Raw genomic sequence first — 21,109 nt, 5'->3', positions numbered from 1 at the left:
CAGATGATACGGCTTCTTCGCCCACCATTTGTGTGTGTAAATCAATAGTGAATCGTCGTCCTCTCCTTTCCATTGATAGTGTATTCTTCTTCTAGTCATGCTTAACCTTTGCTTGTACAAGCCATCCCCGGCCCAAAATGGCGACATATCCTCTCCTCTTCAATGGGATGACGACAAAATTGAGAAGGAACGGCTGTGTTCCAATAGTGATTGGTTGTGCCATCAGGATTCCCAACCATTTGATCTCGTACTAGTCTGCCATGAGCAACTGGAATGTAGGTGGCCACAACGTCGGCTGTCCCAACTTCTTCCAAGTATCTTCTGGTAGGACGTTTACCCCAAAACCTCCATCCACAATTGTGTCTAAAAGGATCGTTCCTAATATACCCATCTCGACGACTGCCAGATGTCTGGATGTTAGCCCTAGCGGCATTGGGTCCACTGTACTTGCTCCAATTTCCTTCTCCCTTCCGTTTAATGTACTTGCTCCACTTTCCTTCTCCCTTCCGTGTTCTCCTTGTAATTTAGCACTTGGAGTGACGTTTGTGAGTATCGATCGAAGTTGAGGCATTGTGAATAGCACATCGTTTATTTTGACTGGTACTTCAATTTGTAATATCTATTGTACGATGTTCTGTTCCGTGCAGTTTTTTGTTGAGGTACCAATAGTGTCCTTCAAGTGTGCTTTCTCCGCCTGCATCGCCTTCTCAATTCCACCCGTGTTTCCTCTAATCTCTTCTTTTCCTCCGTCAGGTCAGGGTACAGTTTTGCTTGCTTCCGTGTGATCGCCAGGAACCTCCTCTTTGTCCATCCCAATGGTGATCAAATTCACTCCTGATTTCAAGCACTTGGCATCTTCATGATCTCCAGGACCGCACCATCTACATAACAACTTTGGTGCATTTTCCGTTGTACAGTCTCAAGCAAAGTGGCCCCAAAAATTGCATGCTCGACATTGAACATTGGGTAGCCATTCGCATCGTACTGAATTCGGTTGTGGCTCCCATTATTATTGTTGGCATTGTTGTTGTTTTGTCCTCGTCTATTATTTTTGTACCCTCCCGACATGGTACACTCATTACTGGTGTTTCTGCTCCCTCCTAACGCGGAAGCCTCCAGGGTCAGGAGCACTTGTCGAGGTCCTCTTGTTTTCATATTGAAGGGGGCATTCTTTTGTGGAATGTCCCATGATCTGGCAGATCTCGCAGAATTGGTTCTTTGGATAGGATCCCTTCGTGTGACCTTTTGTCTTACATTCTGTGCACTATAGCTCGTTTCCCTTCATCTCTTTCTCTATTTTCTTAAATTCCTTCATCATTCGGATCATATCCTTCTAGAGAACTAAGACCTTCTTGCTACCCTTTTCGTCATCACTGCTATCTTCTTCTGAAGACGTGTCGTCATCTAAATCGGATGAGCTACTCTTCTTCTTTTTTGTTTTTTGATCACTTTCTAAGTTCATTGCCCAATTCTATGTTTTAGTGTATGATGATGGCAGCACAATCTTCATTTTCTTCCGTAACTTTGAGCGTAGTCCTTCAATGAACCATCTCTTTTGCAGCCCATCTATCAGCTTACTTTCCATCTTGTTTATTAATTCTTTTAATTTTCTGGCATATACTCGAACTGTTTCATTTTTCCTTGCTTTGTGTTGTATATCTCTGCTACGATCTCATTGTCGTCGCGCAATTGAAATTCGGTGATAAATTCCTTTTTAACTTCCGCCCAATTGGTTAATTTTTGGGGATCCATATCGACAAACTAATCAATTACTACACCCCTTAGGGTTGCTAGAAATTGTCACACCCATTCATTTGTGTTAGTTATGCCATTCGCCGTCCAAATTGTTTCACATGTCTTACAATGTCTGATTGGATCAGCCGTTCCATCACCATCAAACTTTGGCAACTTCTCTTTTAGTCCTGCCATTATTACTTGATTTTGCGTATGGGCATTGTTTGGCATTGCGACACCGGCCTTGTTCTGCACTCCGACACCGACATTCTACACTCCGGCACTAATGCTTTGTATTCTGACACCAATGCTCTGCACTCTGACACTGACACTTTGCACTCTGACATCGACACTCTGCACTCTGACACCGACATTACTTTGGGCAGACGTCTTATTCCCAACAGCTGCTGTTAGCCGACTGGATTGTCATCAGTGTTTCTATAGCCGACGGGGTGATTGTCATCGGTGTTTCTGTATTATGTAGCTGACGGGTAAATAGTTTGTAGCGGACATAATGTTTGTGGCCGACGGACTCCTTCGGGAAGGTTCGGCGAATAGTATTTATATCCCGTCTAGGATCATTGTAAATCATCTTCTACTAATTCATCTTATGAAGCATAATGTATGTATGGCATATGCGAATATAATTCTGTTGTTCGTGTTCCATTGTCTGGATGCGTTGATTTCATTACCAGTACTGTAAACATTTGGCGCCGTTGTTTAGATTGAGTGACAGATAATGCCAAAGGGAAGGGGAAGTCTCAGTGATTGCCAGAAAGAGTGTAGAATTGGCAGAAAATGACACAAATGGTGTATTCCGTGCAGTTTTGTGTGGTTTTCGGAGTGCTAATTTGGTCTTGGCAGCGAGGGGCGCTGCCCCTCGACCCCGCCGAGGGCGTTGCCCCTGGACCCCCAGTCGTTGCAGATATCAGTCGTGAAGTGTGACCAGTTGAGAAGACTTGAAGTTGCTGCAAGCATGGAGAGTCTGTGTACTAGAGGCACTGGGAGTAGGTGTTGGCCGAGAAGCTGTCTTGGTGGATGCGTAGAAAGCTCGAGAGGAGCTAATCATTCAGTTGGAGGCAGTGCAGCGACACTTGGCTCAGGGTACCGAGGAATTGAAAACAAAGAAAGCAGCACAGGTGGCTATCAAGGTCAGCTTCATTGAGGAGACAGTATTGTGTTAGCAGAGGCTACAGATGTAACGGGATGAATGTGGAAGTGATGTGACAGAAGCAGATTTTTCTTGTTGTAGTCACTTTGTTAATGTATTTTGTTTGTTAATTTGTCTCAGATATTTTGTTAGTCGTCAGGGGATGACTTTTCTTTTTGGGGGGATGGTGTCAGCCGATTGGATTGTCGTCGATGTTTCTGTAGCCGACGGGGTGATTGTCGTTGGTGTTTCTGTATTCTGTAGCCGACGGGTAAATAGTTTGTAACGAACATAATGTTTGTGGCCGACGGACCCCTTCGGGAAGGTTCGGCGGATAGTATTTATATCTCGTCTAAGATCATTGTAAATCATCTTCTACTGATTCATCTTATGAAGCATAATGTATGTCTGGCATATGCGAATATAATTCTGTTGTTCGTGTTCCATTGTCTGGATGCGTTGATTTCATTACCAGTACTGTAAACAGCTGCATTGTTTAGTGAAAAAGGGTCTTCGTTAAGCGAAATTGTCCATTCCGAAAGTGTATCGCGGACAAAGAGTTCACTCCACGCTCGTGCTCCTTGGGCACTCCAAGTCATGCGAGTTAATTCTCTTCCATCTGGATTCTCTTCCCTCGGCAAATACAGGTTCAAAAATTCCTCCCTTGCTTCTTCCACCAATTCCACCCGTTGTCGAGTCTCCAAGAATTCCTCAATGCTTCAATGTCTGTTGGCAATCTGTTGAAACCTCCGTCTACACTCGCCCTGTTGTGCCAAAATTAAATTTTCTTGTGCGGTGTGTATTCCATCTTTTCCCTTTATCTAATTTCTATCTTTGTTAAGCTGATTCGGTATTAGTTTTCATTCCTCTACCTTCGTTCCAGGTCCATGAGGCAACGGCACCAAATGTTTACCGTATGGGGTAAATAGATTAATGCATACAAATAATGAAACAAGAATATGTAACAGCAGTACTCCTTTAATTATTCGCATATGCCAAAGATATTACATTATGCTTATGATGATGATTACAAGAATGATCCAAAGTTTTACATATACCATCCCGAAGAACCTTCCCCAAGGGCCCGTCAGCTACAGAATATTTGCCAACGACATACATCTTATCGACTACACAATATTTACTGACGACATACATCTTATCGACTACACAATATTTACTGACGACATACATCTTATCGACTACACAATATTTACTGACGACGGGTCCCTTCGGGAAGGACATTGTGTATTAGCCGATGGGTCCCTTCGGGAAGGAAATTGTGTATCAGCCAACGGGTTCCTTCGGAAAGGAAATTGTGTATCAGCCGACGGATCCCTTTGGAAAGGTTTTTATGTAACGACATGTATGTGGCCGACGGACTCCTTTGGGAAAGTTCCTCGGAAAGTATTTATAACCCCTTCGGGAAGTATTGTATTCATCTTATCATGATATCTTATCAGAAAAGCATAATGTACTGTTGGTATATGCGAATAATAATAAGAGTTCTATTGTTTGTTGTTCGGTGTTCGTGTCTATTTTCTGTGTGCGTTGCTTAATTAATCCATATGGTAAACATTTGGCGCCGTTGCCCAATGGACCCGGTATGCAAGCAGGCGGATATGAATTAAATGCCGAATCAGTTGAACAAAGATAAGAGTAAGCTGAAGGAAAAAGATGACATACGCATTGCGCGGAAAAATTTAATTTTGGCTCAGCAGATAGAGCGGCGAAGGAGATTTCAGAAGATTCCCGACGAAAACAAGAGCGCGGAAAGATTGTTGAAGGAGACTCGACAACGGCTTGATTTGGTGGAAGAAGCGAGGGAGGAGTTTCTGAACCTGCATACGCCACGGGAAGAGAATCCTGACAGAAGGAGATCGACTCGCACGGCTCGGAGTGCCGAAGGAGCACGAGTGTGGAGTGACCTCTTCGTCCGAGATATACTTCCGGGACGAACAGCTTCGGTTGATGAACCCTCTTCTTCACCAAACAGCACGGGTGTTGAAAACAGTGCGGAAGCAGAAAATAGTGCGGGTGTTGAAAACAATGCGGAAGCAGAAAACAGCGCGGGTGTAGAAAACAACGCGGGTGTCCAGAACAACGCGGGTGTGCAGAACAATGCGGGTGTTCAAAACAGCGCGGGAGCTCAGAACAGCGCGGGTGCTCAAACCAGCGTGGGAGTGCAAAACAGCACAGGTACACAACAAAACCCTCGACATACAGTGATAATGGCAGGTCCGAAGGAAAAATTGCCTAAATTTGATGGTGATGAAGCAGTTGATCCCATTCGACATTGTAAAACATGTGAAACGATCTGGAGGGCAAATGGCATAACAGATACAAACGAATGGATCCGACAATTTCCCGCTACCCTACGGGGTGTTGCGATTGATTGGTTTACTGATGCTGATCCACAGAAATTAAATAGTTGGGATAATATTAAGGAGTTCATCGCGAAATTTCAACTTTTGCGTGGTGATAATGAAATTGTAGCCGAGATATTCAATACCAAGCAAAAGAAGAATGAAACAGTACGGGTCTTCGCCAGGAGATTAAAGGACTTAATCAGTAAAATGGAGAATAAGCCGGCAGATGGGCTCCAAAAAAGATGGTTCATTGAAGGCCTTCACTCGAAGCTGCAGAAAAAGATGAAGATTGTGCCACCATCGACATACATTGAAGCATACAATCGGGCAATGAACCTCGAAAGTGACCAGAAGACAAAGAAGAAGAAGAAGACTAGCTCATCGGATTCAGATGACGATGACCCTTCAGGAGAAGATAGCAGCGACGATGACGAGGGAAGCAACAAGAAGGTTCGTGCTCTCCAGAAGGACATGATGCGGATGATGAAGGAATTCAAAAACATGAACAAGGAAACTAAGGGCAATGACCTATGGTGCACGGAATGTAAGAAAGAAGGCCATACGAAGGGATCCTGCCCGAAAGATCAATTTTGTGAAATCTATCAGATCTTGGGACACTCAGTAAAGGAATGTCCTTTCAATTTAAAAACAAGGACACTACAGCAAGTGTTCCGATCACAGGAGACATCCCCGTCAGGAGGGAACGGGAACACCAGTACGGAAGGTGCCACATCAGGCAGATATAGAAACAACCGGCGCGGTCCAAACAAAAACAGCAATAACAACAATGGTGGCAACAACAACAATGGAGGAAGGAGTCGAATTCAGTACGATGCAAATGGTCAGCCAATTGTTCAATGCCGCGCATGCAATCTGTGGGGTCACTTCGCCCGCGAGTGCACAACGACGAACACACCGAAGTTGCTATGCCGATGGTGTGGACCTGGAGATCATGATGATACTAAGTGCCCGAAGTCCGAAGTAAACTTGATTACCGTAGGGACAAACGAGGAAGAAGTCCTGGCAATCACTCGGAAGTAGGCGAAGCTATACCCTGACCCAACGGAAGAAAAAAAGAGATTGGAGGAAGCAAGGGCAGAGATCCAGAAAGCAACACAGGCAGAAACGGCACACCTGAAGGACATGTCGAGTACTTCCGTACGGAACTGCGCAGAACAGAACATTGTACAACAAATTTTGCAAGCCGAGATACCTGTCAGGATAAGTGATCTGTTGCTCACTATGCCTCAGCTCCGATCGGCACTCACAAACATCGTTCCTGCTGCTCAACTACCAGGAGAACATGGAAGGAAGCAAGAAAGTGGAGCAAGTGCAGCGGACAAAAAGGAGAAGGAAAGTGGCACAAGTGCAGAAGATCCGATGCTATTAGCTCCTTCAACCGGACGCTATTCGGCGGTTGTTGAAATGGGCATTCTCGGGACTGTGCTAACGGACACGATCGTCGACGGAGGATCCGGTGTCAATGTGCTACCAGAGGATACTTGGAAAAAGTTGGGACGGCCGACATTATGGCCGCCTACATTCCAGTTGTTAACGGCCGATCAACATGGAATCAAGCCATTGGGAGTCCTGACAGCACAACCAGTGATGATTGGAACACAGCCATTCCTGGTGGACTTTGTCGTGATCCCACTGAAGCGGAGAGGATATGATGTCATTCTGGGCCGGGGGTGGCTGATACAAGCCAAGGCAAAGCACGATTGGAAAAAAAATACTTTATCACTCGAAAGCAAAGGCCGCAAGTATATCATCGATCTACACACTCAGATGGTTGGAGAAGAAGCTCTATCATCGGATTTCGAAGGAGAAGATGATGAGAGGAGGCAGAGTATGGAACTCGATCAGGAGGGAGTCCTACGATTGGAAGGAGATGACGATCTGGATTCAGTAAATGGTCTTTACCACTGGCAGATAGAGGATTACGAGCTCTTTCCAAGTTGTAATATGCTAAAGATCGACGAAGATAAGAAGAAAGAAGGAAATGAATGTCTGAAGGAACACAGAGAAGCCGACGGAGGAAATGAATGTCCGAAGGAACACAGAGAAGCCGAAGGAGGAAATGAATGTCCGAAGGAACACAGAGAAGTCGAAGGAAGAAATGAATGTCCGAAGCAACACAGAGAAGCCAAAGAAGAAAACGCGGATATGACTGAAGTTGAAGGACAGAACATACAATACGAACCCAAAAGAAGGAAAGATTCTACTGTACGACTGCGCAGGAAGAAAGTATTACGTCGAACCATAGATATAGCAGAAAGGTACCGGCAGCAAGGAAGACACACAATACGATCTGCACAGGCAACAAAGAGGAAGGGTTCAATAAAAGTTGTAGCAGTACAGAGTGAATGTATTATTGACGGACAGAAGGTGCAGCTGACGGAGTCCATGGTAGCGAGCTTCGGGAACAAACTGGGCGATATGGAGATGACATAGAACAGGGGTAGCAGGTTTCAACTCGGACAATGGGTATTAAAGTACGACGGCCGGAATGAGATCAAACCGGGCAAGTTCAAGGTTAAGTGGGTCGAGCCGTATCAAATTCAGGAAGTAGGGGATAATGGAGCAATCAAATTATGGACTTTGGATGGACACGAAGTGCCTCAGGCGGTGAATGGGTCGAAGTTGAAGATGACTTCTGCGTCAGAAAATGGCCTTCGGGAGACCCCTCCGTCATTGCAGACCGACGGTGACGACAGTCGAAGGGAAAACTGACTATTTTTTTTAAAAATTATTTTTTTTTAAATTAAAACAAAAGTGAAAAAAAAAGTACCGTACGGTTTTTCATTGTTAAGGTACGGATTTCATAGTACCGTACGGTTTTCCACTGTTAAGGTACAGATTTCGTTAGTACCGTACGATTTTTATTGTCAAGGTACGGATTTCACTAGTACCGTACGATTTCCATGGCTAAGGTACGGATTTCATTGCCACCGTACGGGTTTCATTGTTGAAGTACGGATTTTATTGCTACCATACGGTTTCCATTGTCAAAGTATGGATTTCATTCCTTCCGTACGGTTTCCATTGTTAAAGTACGGATTTCATTGCTACCGTACGGAATTCATTGCCAGAGTACAAATTTTAGTGATATCGTACGGATTTCATAATAAAGGGCATTGTACGGTATTCAGTATATGCAGGAAGGAGCACCACCGTACGGATTTCACAATAAAGAAGGAATATCGTACGGTTTTAACATCTGAATAATGGTGTACGATTTTGTAGTACGGTTTGTGTAGTACGGTTTTTTGCAGTACGGCTTTTTCCAAACAAGATACGGGTTTCAAATTTGAAGTACAGTTTTTAGGCAATGTACGGTTTCCACCTTCAAAGTTGCTCTGTGCCTCAGAAGATTAACGTACGGTTTCTGGAGCCAAAATTTGTTAATTTTCATTGTACGGATTTTCCAAGACAGTGGGATATTGCAGTACGGTATTTTTAAACAGATTGGAATCCAGATTGTGTCAAGTTGGAAGCCGTACGGATTTCATCACAGAAGGGTGACAAGAGGTTTTCTAAAAAAATTTTTAAAAAAAAACAATGACAGAATCAAGTTGTTCAGAATGAGTAACAAATGATGCCAAAGGGAAGGGGACGCATCCGTGGTTGCCAAAAAGAGTGCAGAATCGGCAGATAATGACAGAAATAGTGTGTTTTGTGCATTTCTGTGTGAGTTACGAAGTGCTAAATTGGTCTTGGCGACGAGGGGTGCTGCCCCTCGACCCCGCCCTGTACGCTGCCCCAGGACCGCGCGGGGCGCTGCCCCTCGACCCTGCCGGGCCCCCTGGACCCCCAGTCGTTGCGGATATCAGTCGTGGGAGTCTGACCAATTGCGAAGACTTGGAGCTGCTGCAGGCATGGAGTGTCTGTGTATCAGAGGCACTGACAGTAGGTGTTGGCCGTGAGGCTGTCTTGGTGGATGCGTAGAGAGCTCAGGAGGAGCTGATCATCCAGTTGGAGGCAGTGCAGTGACACTTGGCTCAAGGTACCGAGGAGTTGGAAGCAGAGGAAGCAGCACAGGTGGCTATCAAGGTCAGCTTGAGGAGTCAGTATTGTCTTAGCAAAGGCTATAGATGCAATGGGATGAATGTGAAAGTAATATGGCAGATCAATATTGTTGTATTAGTTGTTTGAGTTTTGTTCTGTAGTCGTCAGGAGATGACTTTTCTTTTTTGGGGGGGATTATGTCGTCGGTAGAAATTGTGTATCGGCCGACGGGTCCCTTCGGGAAGGAAATTGTGTATTAGTCGACGGGTCCCTTCGAAAAGGAAATTGTGTATCAGCCGACGGGTTCCTTCGGAAAGGAAATTGTGTATCAGCCGATGGATCCCTTCGGAAAGGTTTTTATGTAACGACATATATGTGGCCGACGGACTCCTTTGGGAAAGTTCCTCGGAAAGTATTTATAACCCCTTTGGGAAGCATTGTATTCATCTTATCATGATATCTTATCAGAAAAGCATAATGTACTGTTGGTATATGCGAATAATAATAAGAGTTTTGCTGTTTGCTGTTCGATGTTCGTGTCTATTTCCTGTGTGCGTTGCTTAATTAATCCATATGGTAAACAAACAGCTGACATCAATGACAACACCAACTATCAACAAAACCACTACAACAACACCCTTAAGTTTAAAATGCATTGTTTTGTTTGCTTCTGATAAACGGATACCTAGAAGAAAAAAAATGGAAGTCTTTTCACTAAGTAAATTATATAGCACAAGGTGCAGCCTGCTTTTGTGTGGCATTGAGTTGGGGTGAACACAAGGTAAAGGAGGTTGCTTTAGATGAAATGAACAGTTGGGTGATTGTTGCAAGTGATAGGGTTTTATGAGGTTGCATGATGGGTTGTCCACAAATAATTGATAGCCTTTTCTGTTTTTTTTTTAATTTTGGTTCTGAATAATGGCTTCAACTTTTCTTTTCTTTTTCTCTTGTAACAGTTTTCTATTAGGTTCATATCATAAGAATCCATCTTGGAGTATGTGTTATTTCAAGGCAACGAACTTGTAACTATGAATAAATAATCGACTAATACATTCATAGGGAAAGACCCCGACAGAACTATTTGATCAAAAAGAAAGAAACATTAAAAGAACTTTATGACATACATTAAACATGTCTAAACATCATTTCTGATAATTAATTTAAAAGAGTTCACTGCAACAAGAAGTTTATCAATTTGATTCATGGGACTGTTGTAGAAGATGGGACAGGAGATTAGTGGAGGATCCATACCATATATTTGTCAAATGTTGTTTTCTTACAAGTTGATTTGTCACCGCTGTTAGTGGAGGATCCATAACATATATTTGTCAAATGTTGTTGGCTTACAAGTTGATTTATCACTGCTGTAAATTAATGCCATTCAAGATTTATTGGGTTTCACAATTGAGCAAAGAGTCAAATATAAGAACGATCAATCCTTGCTCTCATCAAATATTTATGCCTTCCACATAATGGTAAACACTTCAGTAATTTTTTAGCAATAACTGCTTGCCTGCACATCAACCATAATTCTATTCTAGGCCTACAAATAAAAAAAGTTATTCATGATTGGCAATTTAACGAGACATAAACTATGAAGTGAATAAAAAGATTTTAAACAAGGTATGTTACATGCCGTTCATAAAAGAAAGGAGCAATTCCCTGCAAAAGTGGGTGCTTCAATATGTGATGAAAAAGAATGAATACTCACACAACTCATATCTTACGCTATTTCAAACCTTAAACTAAAATGTCTACTCAAAATTAGACAATTTAACAATAAGGATGAAGAAATATAAGATACTCTAGCACAACCATAATTAAAACAAACAATAATAAACATACACATATTACTTGTCAGCCTACAAACAGTGAGCAAAACAAAAATATGGACATTTTTTCTTATTCTCCACACATTGCTCGTAACAAACCTCATCCCCCACTTTTATGGACTGCCCAGCATCGATGAGCACTTCTACCATTCGATCCTTCTTACGCCATCGAAATGAACATGTTGGTTGAAATGAATGGTTTATCATATCTGCCAGATAAGCAACATAAAGCATATAAAACTACCATAAAAAATGTTGCTTGTCTAAACAATTCTTCATACAAGGTTGAACAAGTAATTACAGAAATGAGGAACCAAGATAAAATGCTGCACTATTGACTCAAAAAGTCAAATTCAATCATCTATTCCATAGTTGAAAAACTCGGATTCAATAATAACAAGGAGGACCCAAATTTATTGAAAAACTCACTCGCCAAAAACTTGGCAAAAAAATCGACAAAAATCAGCACTTCTATCAAACATTTGAAAATACAGAATTTCTTATAATATTTGTAATTTATAAAATATATGCAAAATAAAATATATTTGTAATATATATTAATAAATAATACATAAACAACATTATCCTTCTAAATAAAAAAATAAATTGAAATATTTAAATAATTATTTCAAAAGTATTATTATTGTATTTACTAATTTACTGAAATGTCCCTATTTTAAGTAAGTTCCTGCAGTTGATCAGGCCAGTTCATCACCGCAACCCTCATGAGCTGACAGTGAGATTTGAGTCTCAGTTGTGGACTTTCTATTTTTAGTAAGTCTATTTTAGGTAGTTGCCATATTTGGCAGTGCAGTTGGCGGTGCTAGCAGTTGGTCATCATCTACATTGGATTGAGTTATTTAATTGATCGGTTCATATTTATTAATTAATTAATGCAGCTTCACTATTATAAAGGCACTTTATGTTATTTAGTGTTATGAAACAGTATTGTGAAGATGAAGCTTCTTAAGTGAAAAGTGTGAATAAGAAGCTAAGTGCCAATTTGTGCTATAAATATGATCCAATTTGTGCTATAAATATGATCCCATTTGTGAGAGAGAAAAGCATCCAATTGTTTACTGATTTTTATTTGTCTCTTGTGAGGGTTTCTGAGATAATGAATATCAATCCATTACTGAAGAATAATGGCTTCGGACAGAATTTTGCTGCTTGCTCTTACTGGGGCTACTGTGGCTTGAGAAGCAATTTACTTTTCAGAAATTTGATGACTGTGAGATATAGAGTCTTTGTTACTGTGATGACTATTTCTGGAAGATGGTTTTGGAGTTGGGAGTTGGTGAATTTATATTTCTTTCATAAAATACAACTGGTCTGCAATTTAATTTTATCACTGCATTTCAAAGCCTAGAATTGTTGAGCACTAGCATTGACATTTCTAGCTGAGCATTGACATTTCTAGCTGAAGTTTGGCATCCAAAGTCTACAATTGTTCATGCCACATTTTCTGTCCTGGACATGGCTTACTGTTGTGCACATTGGGGGATTAATTGCCCTACCCAGCTGACTGTTCATATGAACGATCTAGGCATTTTCCTGCGTGCTTCCAAGTGCTAGCATTGGCAGCCCAACCTGTTTTTGATCTGGATGCAACATCCTATCATTGGCGTGTCCATCATCCACCTGCCTAAGGGAAATACTTCAAGCGGCTACCACAGTGCTTTCAGAAAGCTGAGGAAGAATAAAGAGCCAGAAAATTCTGCTATTGATCGAATACTTGGGGGAACTTCAGCAGTTATCTTTTAAATATTTATTGCAAGTCTCTGATATTGCTGAAAACATAGATGAATATCAATTGTATGAAGATTTCTGAACTTTGGCATTTAGCATTATTAGTGTATGTCATTTCTTGTTCTTCAGCATTTCATTTATATATCTCTCAAAAATTCGGAAAAAAAAAGAAAAATATATTTCAAACACAAAAAAGAAATATAAAATTCAAACAAAACAAAAAAAACTATTTCATCAAATTATCCAGTTGTTACACTCATAATTACCCTTCTTACTTTATGCGTCTTGGTTTTGTCAAGTTGATCTTGAACTTGAACTTTCACTGCTCGATTCAAGTTCAAGTTCAAGTCGAAGCTGTGTGGGAGGGCTTAAAATCTAAAACTTCTTTGTTATGAACCTCCGATGGTTAGTCCACCCATGTGTCAAGCTGAAGTCCCATTTTCTAACAAGTTTTTGCCTCGTTTTCTTTGCCAGGATTCTTCTAAAATATTTAAGCATGGATTTCCGGAAGCTGTACACCATACCAGGATTGGATGTTGAAAGCATGATAACAATGACAAACGGTGTTAAAGTATGAGTCATTATGCAAAGAGTGTGATGGCCAGCTGACGTCACTCAACTGTGAGATCGTGTATCAATTTAATGGGAGCAATTAACTAAAAAGATTAAAATGTCTTGTCAAATAAATCTTCGCACAAGTGTATAAATGATTTCACATTACCATATTTGTTCATGATCTTTCTCTAACTTGCACCTTAAGTACTCATTTTAGTGCCTAGTGTCTTAAATTGCTATTCTGGAGCCCAGAGCAACAAGCTGGTAAGGACTGAGCAGAAGTAATTTAGTGTTGCGAAATCGGTGAGTACAAAACAGCCTCTTTGTCTGTTTCCATTTCTAGTTTCTCTTAAGAATTTCAAGCAGTTGTTTATAGTGGGTCATTCTTCCTTTTTCAAGTAAACATGACCCTGTTTCAGCCAAAGCTCCCAAAACTTGAAAAAGCCTGTTAGTTGAGCTCCCTGCTGAAATTAAGGATAGATTTCTAGTAAATGTAAACCTAATGAAGCCGGTAGAAAGAACAAGAAGTGCCCAAAATGGAACCGGAACCATAGCTCAAAAACTAGTCAGTAGTGGGTTCTTAGAGGCTATGGCTTTTCCGCCTGCTATAGGAAGTCCTGAGTTGATAATAGAATGTGTGAATCACTACGATCCTCAAAGTAGGTGCACAAAGAAGGTTTCAGGAAAAGTCTTGGCAAGGATTGATAGGGTAACTGTTGTATCAACTCTGAAAATTCCCCACAAGGAGCCTTATGAGCCTTGGGCTTTTGTATGGAAAGAATAAGAAAGATTACAACTCCGTGGTGGCACAAAGTTGGCTCTTAAAACCAGCATCTAGAGGATCAAGGTTGCCCAAGCCACTAACTATTGAGTATTTTATTAAAAAAAGTGCTGATATAGTTTTCCTCCTCAATAAAGTAAAAGGGAATGAGCATGCTTTCCACTAGGAGGATTGGATGTACTTCATCCAGAAAATTGTAGGAGGTGAGAAATTTGTTGATTGGGCTGAATTGATAGCAGAGAAGTTGCATGAAGGGCTTCTAGGTTTAGCTAACTTCGCCCCCTTCATCATGTCATCTTTCCTTGTTACCATTCTAGCAGTTTCCAAAGATTGAGAAGGTCTTCCTCATGAACCACAGATAGAAGATATGATAATATATAAATACTATAAACACTTAGAAGCTAGAAATCCATCTCAAGAATTCAAGAGGATCAATGATGTGTTTTTACGAAGATTGGTGTTTGAACTCTAGGGAAAAGAAAATTGCAGACTTTCAGAAGAATCCATGCAAGCAATTGAAACCTATGGTTGCTATTACATCCAGTTTCCCAAGCTTATCTCAGAGTTGGTGCCTTTAACGGAAAACCCCTCAAGCTACCTCGTTATTATTTAGACAATGTTGTTCTATTGGAGATATGTAGGCAACCGATCATTGTTGAAAATTTGTCCAAGAGCACTAAGACGACGTCTGCAATACTCTTCCCTATAGAACTGGGTCATTATAGATGCCCAAATCTCAAACACGCTACAATGGTAAAGACGGAAATGTCTAACCTCTGTCTCAAACCTTATGTCTCCAAGAAAGGTTTTGACTATGCAAGATTTGCTAAAGAGAATCTGAAGGTTGCATCCACTTTCAAGCATATCCCTCATTTAGAGTATTATTGGGCCAACTACTCTGATGAATTAGAGGTCAGAAAAAGGTTATGGTCAAGAATGACCTTAAATCAAGTGAAAACCTTCAAAATCGACCTAGACACTGGTAGAGTGAAAGATGATGAAAAGGAAGAGGTAGTAGACCCCTGGTATATTGAACAAATTGAATGTTTCCCAATTCCTAAATTAGACTAGAGGAAGAGGGAGGAAGATGACCTACATTCCCAAATAGCAAATGTGCTTAAGAGAACAAAGGACAGGCTTAAGAGGAAGAAAGATCAGGAAACTATTGTCAAATCATCAAAGAGATGTTCAAAATCTAAAGAAAAGAAGTCCCCTAAAAAACTAATTGTTTCCTCTAACCATGGCGTAAATGATTCTGTTGCAGGTAAACAAGAAGTTGAAGCTGAATCGTCCATTCCCAGAGTTCAAGTTCAGCCTAAGGCAGAAGCTATCAGAAGAACAACTCATTCAAGCACCAGAAAGGAAAAGGGTGGACTCGGTCCTAAAGGAGAAGTCGTCCTAATAGAGTTGGATTCCCTTGAAAGCAAACCCGAAACAGAGAAAATCCCTAATAACAATATTTCAAGCATGGCAAGAGGTCAGGAAATCTCATTTGGAGATGGGAATGTCCCCACGGATGCCCTTGCCCTTACCAATACTTTCACTACGCCTTAAAAGAATCCTATAGCACCAAAATGGCTAGAGACCTCGGATGTGAAGAAGCAAAGCATAGTGTCATTATCCCTGCCCATCGATGACCTAGTGAGCAAATGCCTAGGTAAATCATCGAAAGCCAAGAAAGCAAAAACTGAATCTAGGCTTGATTTTGATAAAGACACAAGGCATTGGTTGGCAAAGATTGCCAAACCATCTTAGGACAAAGACGAGGATGAGATAACCCCTCAAGATTAACATATATCTAAGGTGGATCTTGGAAAAGGGAGCAAGGTAGTTGATATGAAGATATTTGAAGTCTCCAACAAGAAAATTGCTGATCGAGTCTGGAAGGATGCTAAAGACAAACATGATATGAAAAAAACAATGAAGAGTATGGCCTAGCACATCAATGCTATCCTACATCCGGAGCCAAAGCCACTCAACGAGATGTTTGCCATCATTGATGTTAAGCTCCAGTTAACCAGCAATTTTTAGACAATCTGCAAAGGAGCAAAGCAGTTGCCAAAACATTCAAAGAATGGATTTAGTTTGTCCAGGATGAGACAATAACTATTTGTACACATTTGCACACTAGCATATGTCATCATGATACTATCATAAAGCTATCCTCAATTACGCATAAGCTAATTCAAAGTGTGTCGTCCGTACACATCATATATGTCTCTGTGCTGCTGCAAACTGTCTAACACAGACAATTTTCTAACTTTAAATGCATAAATGAAATGTTGAATATATGTTGCCATAAATGACAAAGCAGAAAAATCTCCTGAATGAATGTAAAAACCCTCAATAGGCTATATCTTTAACAACATCAATTTGCTTTTGCTAATCAACAATTTGATATTTTGTCAAACATTTGGCAGGCAAATTATTATTACTCAATAAATAATGCTTTAAATTCACAGCCAGCTGCTCACAATTTTAATAGATTAAGTCTTTATCAATTTTGACAAATGAACACCACTAAACAATTCAGAAGTAATTCTATAACTGATGACAATGCTACTAATATCCAATTTAAAAATTGACTTCTGGGAATTTACAAGGATGCAATAATGAACCTAGAAACTGACTTCTAAAAGATGAAATATGGATTGCGGCTCTCAAGAAATAATCCAAATTACTCGCAAGTTCAGAAATACATGCTCCTCGCTTATAATCGCAGGTGCTCTAAAACCTGATAACTACCCTCCAATAATTGATTGCAACCTTCCACAAAGTATAAAATTGCTGCCAAATACAAGGACGACAGCCACAGTACATTCCTCTTTAACCATGCCAAATAATAGACAATAATGGTGTTCCAAATCACAGATTCTCCGGCTACAATGAAATTCTAAGGTACAATACATAATAGTCGGGAAATACTATAATTTAATTAAGACAATTCTTAGAATTAATTTACAATACCTCAACTGTGAATTGCCAAGCACTTCTTGAGTCCAAACCCTTATACTTCAACAAGGGCAAAGAAATCGGCAAACTCAAAAACTCTTCACAAGCAACAAAAGAATATAACCAATCGGATGCTTTACTCATCGAATGGGCTCATATTTATAACCTCCAAATGGCCTAAAGTTTCCAAAATGAACTTCATTAAAGAAGCTTCCCATACACAACATTAAAATATAATAAAGTGCCATTATAAACTAATTTATTAATTGCTTTTGGCTCCGAAAATGACCTTTTCCACCATAATTTCAAATTCTAACACATAAGGCCACTGTTTCTTGTTCCCATGATTTAAAACTTTTCGTCCCGGTTCCAATGAGCTATGATACTAAGGTGACCAACCAACAACACCAACAAAAATAGCAACCTCAACGTATTTAGATGAATAATAATAATTCACCCATCTTGCGAAAACAACTGAAGAAGCATTAGAATCAAAATCTGACAACACCAAAGTGATCCTGATAATGAAAGACAATGAATGAACCTAACAGGGTGACTTACTATAAATAGACACTCCCTCCAAGATTCTTGGAGCCCAAACCAAAATCCCGAAATAAAAGTTGAGCATCCTTCAACTCCTCTAACTCAATTGAGCTCATCGGAACCAACAAATTGACTTACTATAAATAGTAAGTCCCTCAAACGGAGCCAAAATACACCATAGGCTACTGGAAAGACTATAACCACACAAGTGAGACCCTCAAATCCTACTATCAGCTCATGAGAGTCATGATGGTGAACTGACCTGGCCAAATGCAGGAACCTGCTAAAAATGGGGACATTACAACAAAGCCCGAAAGGAAACTACCAACATGATTAGAAAGACAGAATCAAATGTTGATATAACTGGGTCAAAGAGGTTTTTTGGATGAACGAAGTGCGAGAATATAGTTTACAAAATTTCCTTGCAAAACGGTCAGTGACAGGGTTGGATGACAAAACCTTCTATGTGATCAAAGACTGCATCGAATGGAGGAATGAAGCTATCACACAAGGGATTTCCGAAATCATTGATTTTCTCAATGGGCTTGATGACATTGATGACATCATCCAGGGTAAACTAAAATGGTTCGATAAACAATGGGCTAAAGAGGGCAAAGATACAATCGCTCCCAGTGAAGAGACTATCAGAGACCTACAAATGAAGTTCCTAGAGGTAAACGAAAAAAAGACACCAACAAAGTAGGACTTCTCCAACATAGCTCACGTGGAAGCCATGCAAACAATTAATCAAAAACACTTGGAGATGCACGAAGCAAAGATCGGTGAACTTCGTAAGGAAAAATAGGTCTAGAAACAAAGGATTGCATATCTTGGTCTGTCACATCAATCGGTTATCTCTGCCTTCACTACTGCATACGAAAGCTGGAAATCAGGCAAACTAGTCATTGTTGCTATGGAGAAATCTTAGGAACTTATGACACCTAGAGTCGACTAGTTGGCAAAGATTGCCATACTTTAGTTTCTTTACTTTATCATGCTTTAGCAGTTAGCATAGTTAAGTAACTAAAAACTATTAACTCCTGGTGGCATGATTTTGGATCATGGTTTATCTAGCCCTAAACAGGATATATATGCAATAACTGGCTACAAGAAAGGGTCGACTCTCAGTAGATACAAAACATAATTGTTTTTGATCGGTATCTATACTTTTGAATCCTAAGATTTTCGTGGTAAGGATTATAAAATTTTGCTACTTTTATGATTGGATCCTTTTCAAATACATAATATTGTCTGTTTAAACTGTGATTTATTTTCTTGAGGAAATGAGTTACATGTGAAAGTGCTCTTTACTTATTGTGGATGAAATCTTATTTTGAGATAAGAAGACACTGAGGGAAGAAAGTGAAAGTCGTAGTTAGATTTCATTTTGATAAATAATCACGTGGATGACTGTTATTAAATTTGAACAGTTTTTCAAACTATACATTCTCTTCATATTGATGAATTGATTCTTATCACCTTTTAATTATTTTCTAGTAAAAATACTCATGGGAAGGTATTCCCTCATAAAGAGAAATTGACAAATATCTTTCTTATGGTAGTTGCACCTAATAATATTTGGAAAGCAATATTAAGCGAAGAGTCCCATATTGTTTCGTGGGAACTCAAACAGTTGGTGTTAATCTAGTATTTTCTCTGTAAAGTTTAACTCACTTGTGTTAGGGAAAAATTGTTCACTAACATTAGTTTAGCTACTTAGAGCCAACTAGGCTCTCTACAGTGACATCAAAGCAGTTTCCCACCAGCCTACAGGAATTAGGCTTAGAGTTATTATGATCAGTGCTTATATCCAAAGATTGTCAGTGTTTGATTCAGTAATTTATTTTTCAGCACGATGACTTGGAGATTTATTCTGGGACATATTATACCCGCAGAGATCGCACTTCTCCTAGGGATGGAGAACCGGAAAATTAGTTTGGTACTACAGGCGACGAAGGTGTTGGTAGTCCGTGAGCACTGGTTCGGAGGTGGATAGAGAGGCCCAAGACATATCACGAGATCTTGCAAATGGTCAGCACCATGTTGCCAAGGTGTTATAGCAGCTTTCTGATATGTTGCAGCGGATTGCACTCCCTAGAGATTGGAGTAGGGAGCGAGGTGCCCAAGATGCTTATGTCAATTCTCATAAGTCCGGAGTTGATAACATGTCTGAAATGTTCTTTGCTAGATTGATAAGAATTATTGGTTTTGAACTAACCGGAATTTTGTCAAATAGTTGTCAAGTAAGCCAGGTTCTTAAGCAATTACCACAGAGTTACCACCTTATTGTTTATCAGCAGAGAGATGTGATCTAATAGTATGAACCAATGAAACCTTGACTCCAAGTAAATACAATAAGACTTAAAATTATGACAGTAAATTCAGATTGTAACCCCAATACTGAAAATAATAAGGTTCTCACTACATTCAACAATACATCAACATACAGAAAATTAAATAGCAGTTTGGGCGAGTTTGGTACAGACCCAATAATAATAGTGAGATGCCTTTGAGGGAATCCGACTGTGTTGTGTTACCGTACCAGCAACTATTCTCAGCCACGTTCTGCAGTGAACATGTTGTCGGAAACCCTTGTGGCTTGCTAACGCATCTGCAAATATAACCTTCACAACCTTTAAAGACCCCCACGCGACTATATAGATGTGTATGTTGGTTGAACGGTGGGAAGAGATGAATGTATCCACATTCACTGGCGTGTTACAGATGTCTGAGCTACTGTCATTATACTGGTGTTCGCGTAAACCTCCAAACTTCTGCCTACAAGTTATGATACTACTGCCGCTAGTTATCACTTGGCTGGGCGCATCTATTCCGGCTTCCTCTATGATGAGTGACTGAACTTATTGTTCCTTATTGTCATGCGCTTGTACTAAGCTACGGTTATATGATACATAAGGAGTAAACTTGGCAGTGAATAACTAAAGATAAGGAAATATAATATACGCTTGATAGTTTTATTCAGTAATAGACTAAATGGCCTCCCTGCTTATCGTCCAACTTAGACCAAATAGATGGCGCACTGTATGTTATGGCACTCTGCTCTTGGTTTAACTCCAGTCTGCCATTAATCATTCAAGACTCAAAAGTCATATTTAACTCTACAAAACAATGTCAGTTACTAGGTTGGCGTCTAGTCTCACTATTCTTCCATAAGGGGTTTCATCCATAGAAGAATCCAGTCACATTAAAGCAACTACCTGAAACATTCTTTAATATTTATCATATTCATTGCGCTAATCCCAATGAAAAACCTTTCCTTTATCACCTCGGAGTGTGGGAGAACAAATCTCTTAGCAATGTGGGATAAAGATTGTTTCATCTTCTAGTCACTTAAGCCATTTTGTCCTGAAGTGACTTTAATCAATAAAGTACTTTACACTTCACTTAATAAAATAAAGTGACTTTAACCTTAGGATTT

General features: G+C 40.2%; 1 protein-coding gene across 6 annotated transcripts in view; it reads right to left on the bottom strand.

Moving 5' to 3' along the window:
- The window catches only part of PTAC14 (plastid transcriptionally active 14), a 358,101-nt gene that overhangs the window by 194,985 nt on the left and 142,007 nt on the right, over nt 1–21,109 (bottom strand). For all 6 annotated transcript variants that reach the window (XM_089828749.1, XM_089828750.1, XM_089828745.1 and 3 more), the window contains one exon: nt 11,190–11,299. In XM_089828749.1, coding sequence (XP_089684875.1) covers nt 11,190–11,299 — 110 coding nt within the window. The remainder of the gene's footprint in view (nt 1–11,189; nt 11,300–21,109) is intronic.

The sequence above is a fragment of the Cupressus sempervirens genome, chromosome 5 (assembly GCF_028749045.1).
Source record: "Cupressus sempervirens isolate cs-2001-9-10 chromosome 5, ASM2874904v1, whole genome shotgun sequence".
In the NCBI taxonomy this organism is placed as follows: domain Eukaryota; kingdom Viridiplantae; phylum Streptophyta; class Pinopsida; order Cupressales; family Cupressaceae; genus Cupressus; species Cupressus sempervirens.
Note: the sequence above shows the minus strand (reverse complement) of the source record. Positions and strands in the feature narration are given on the sequence as shown.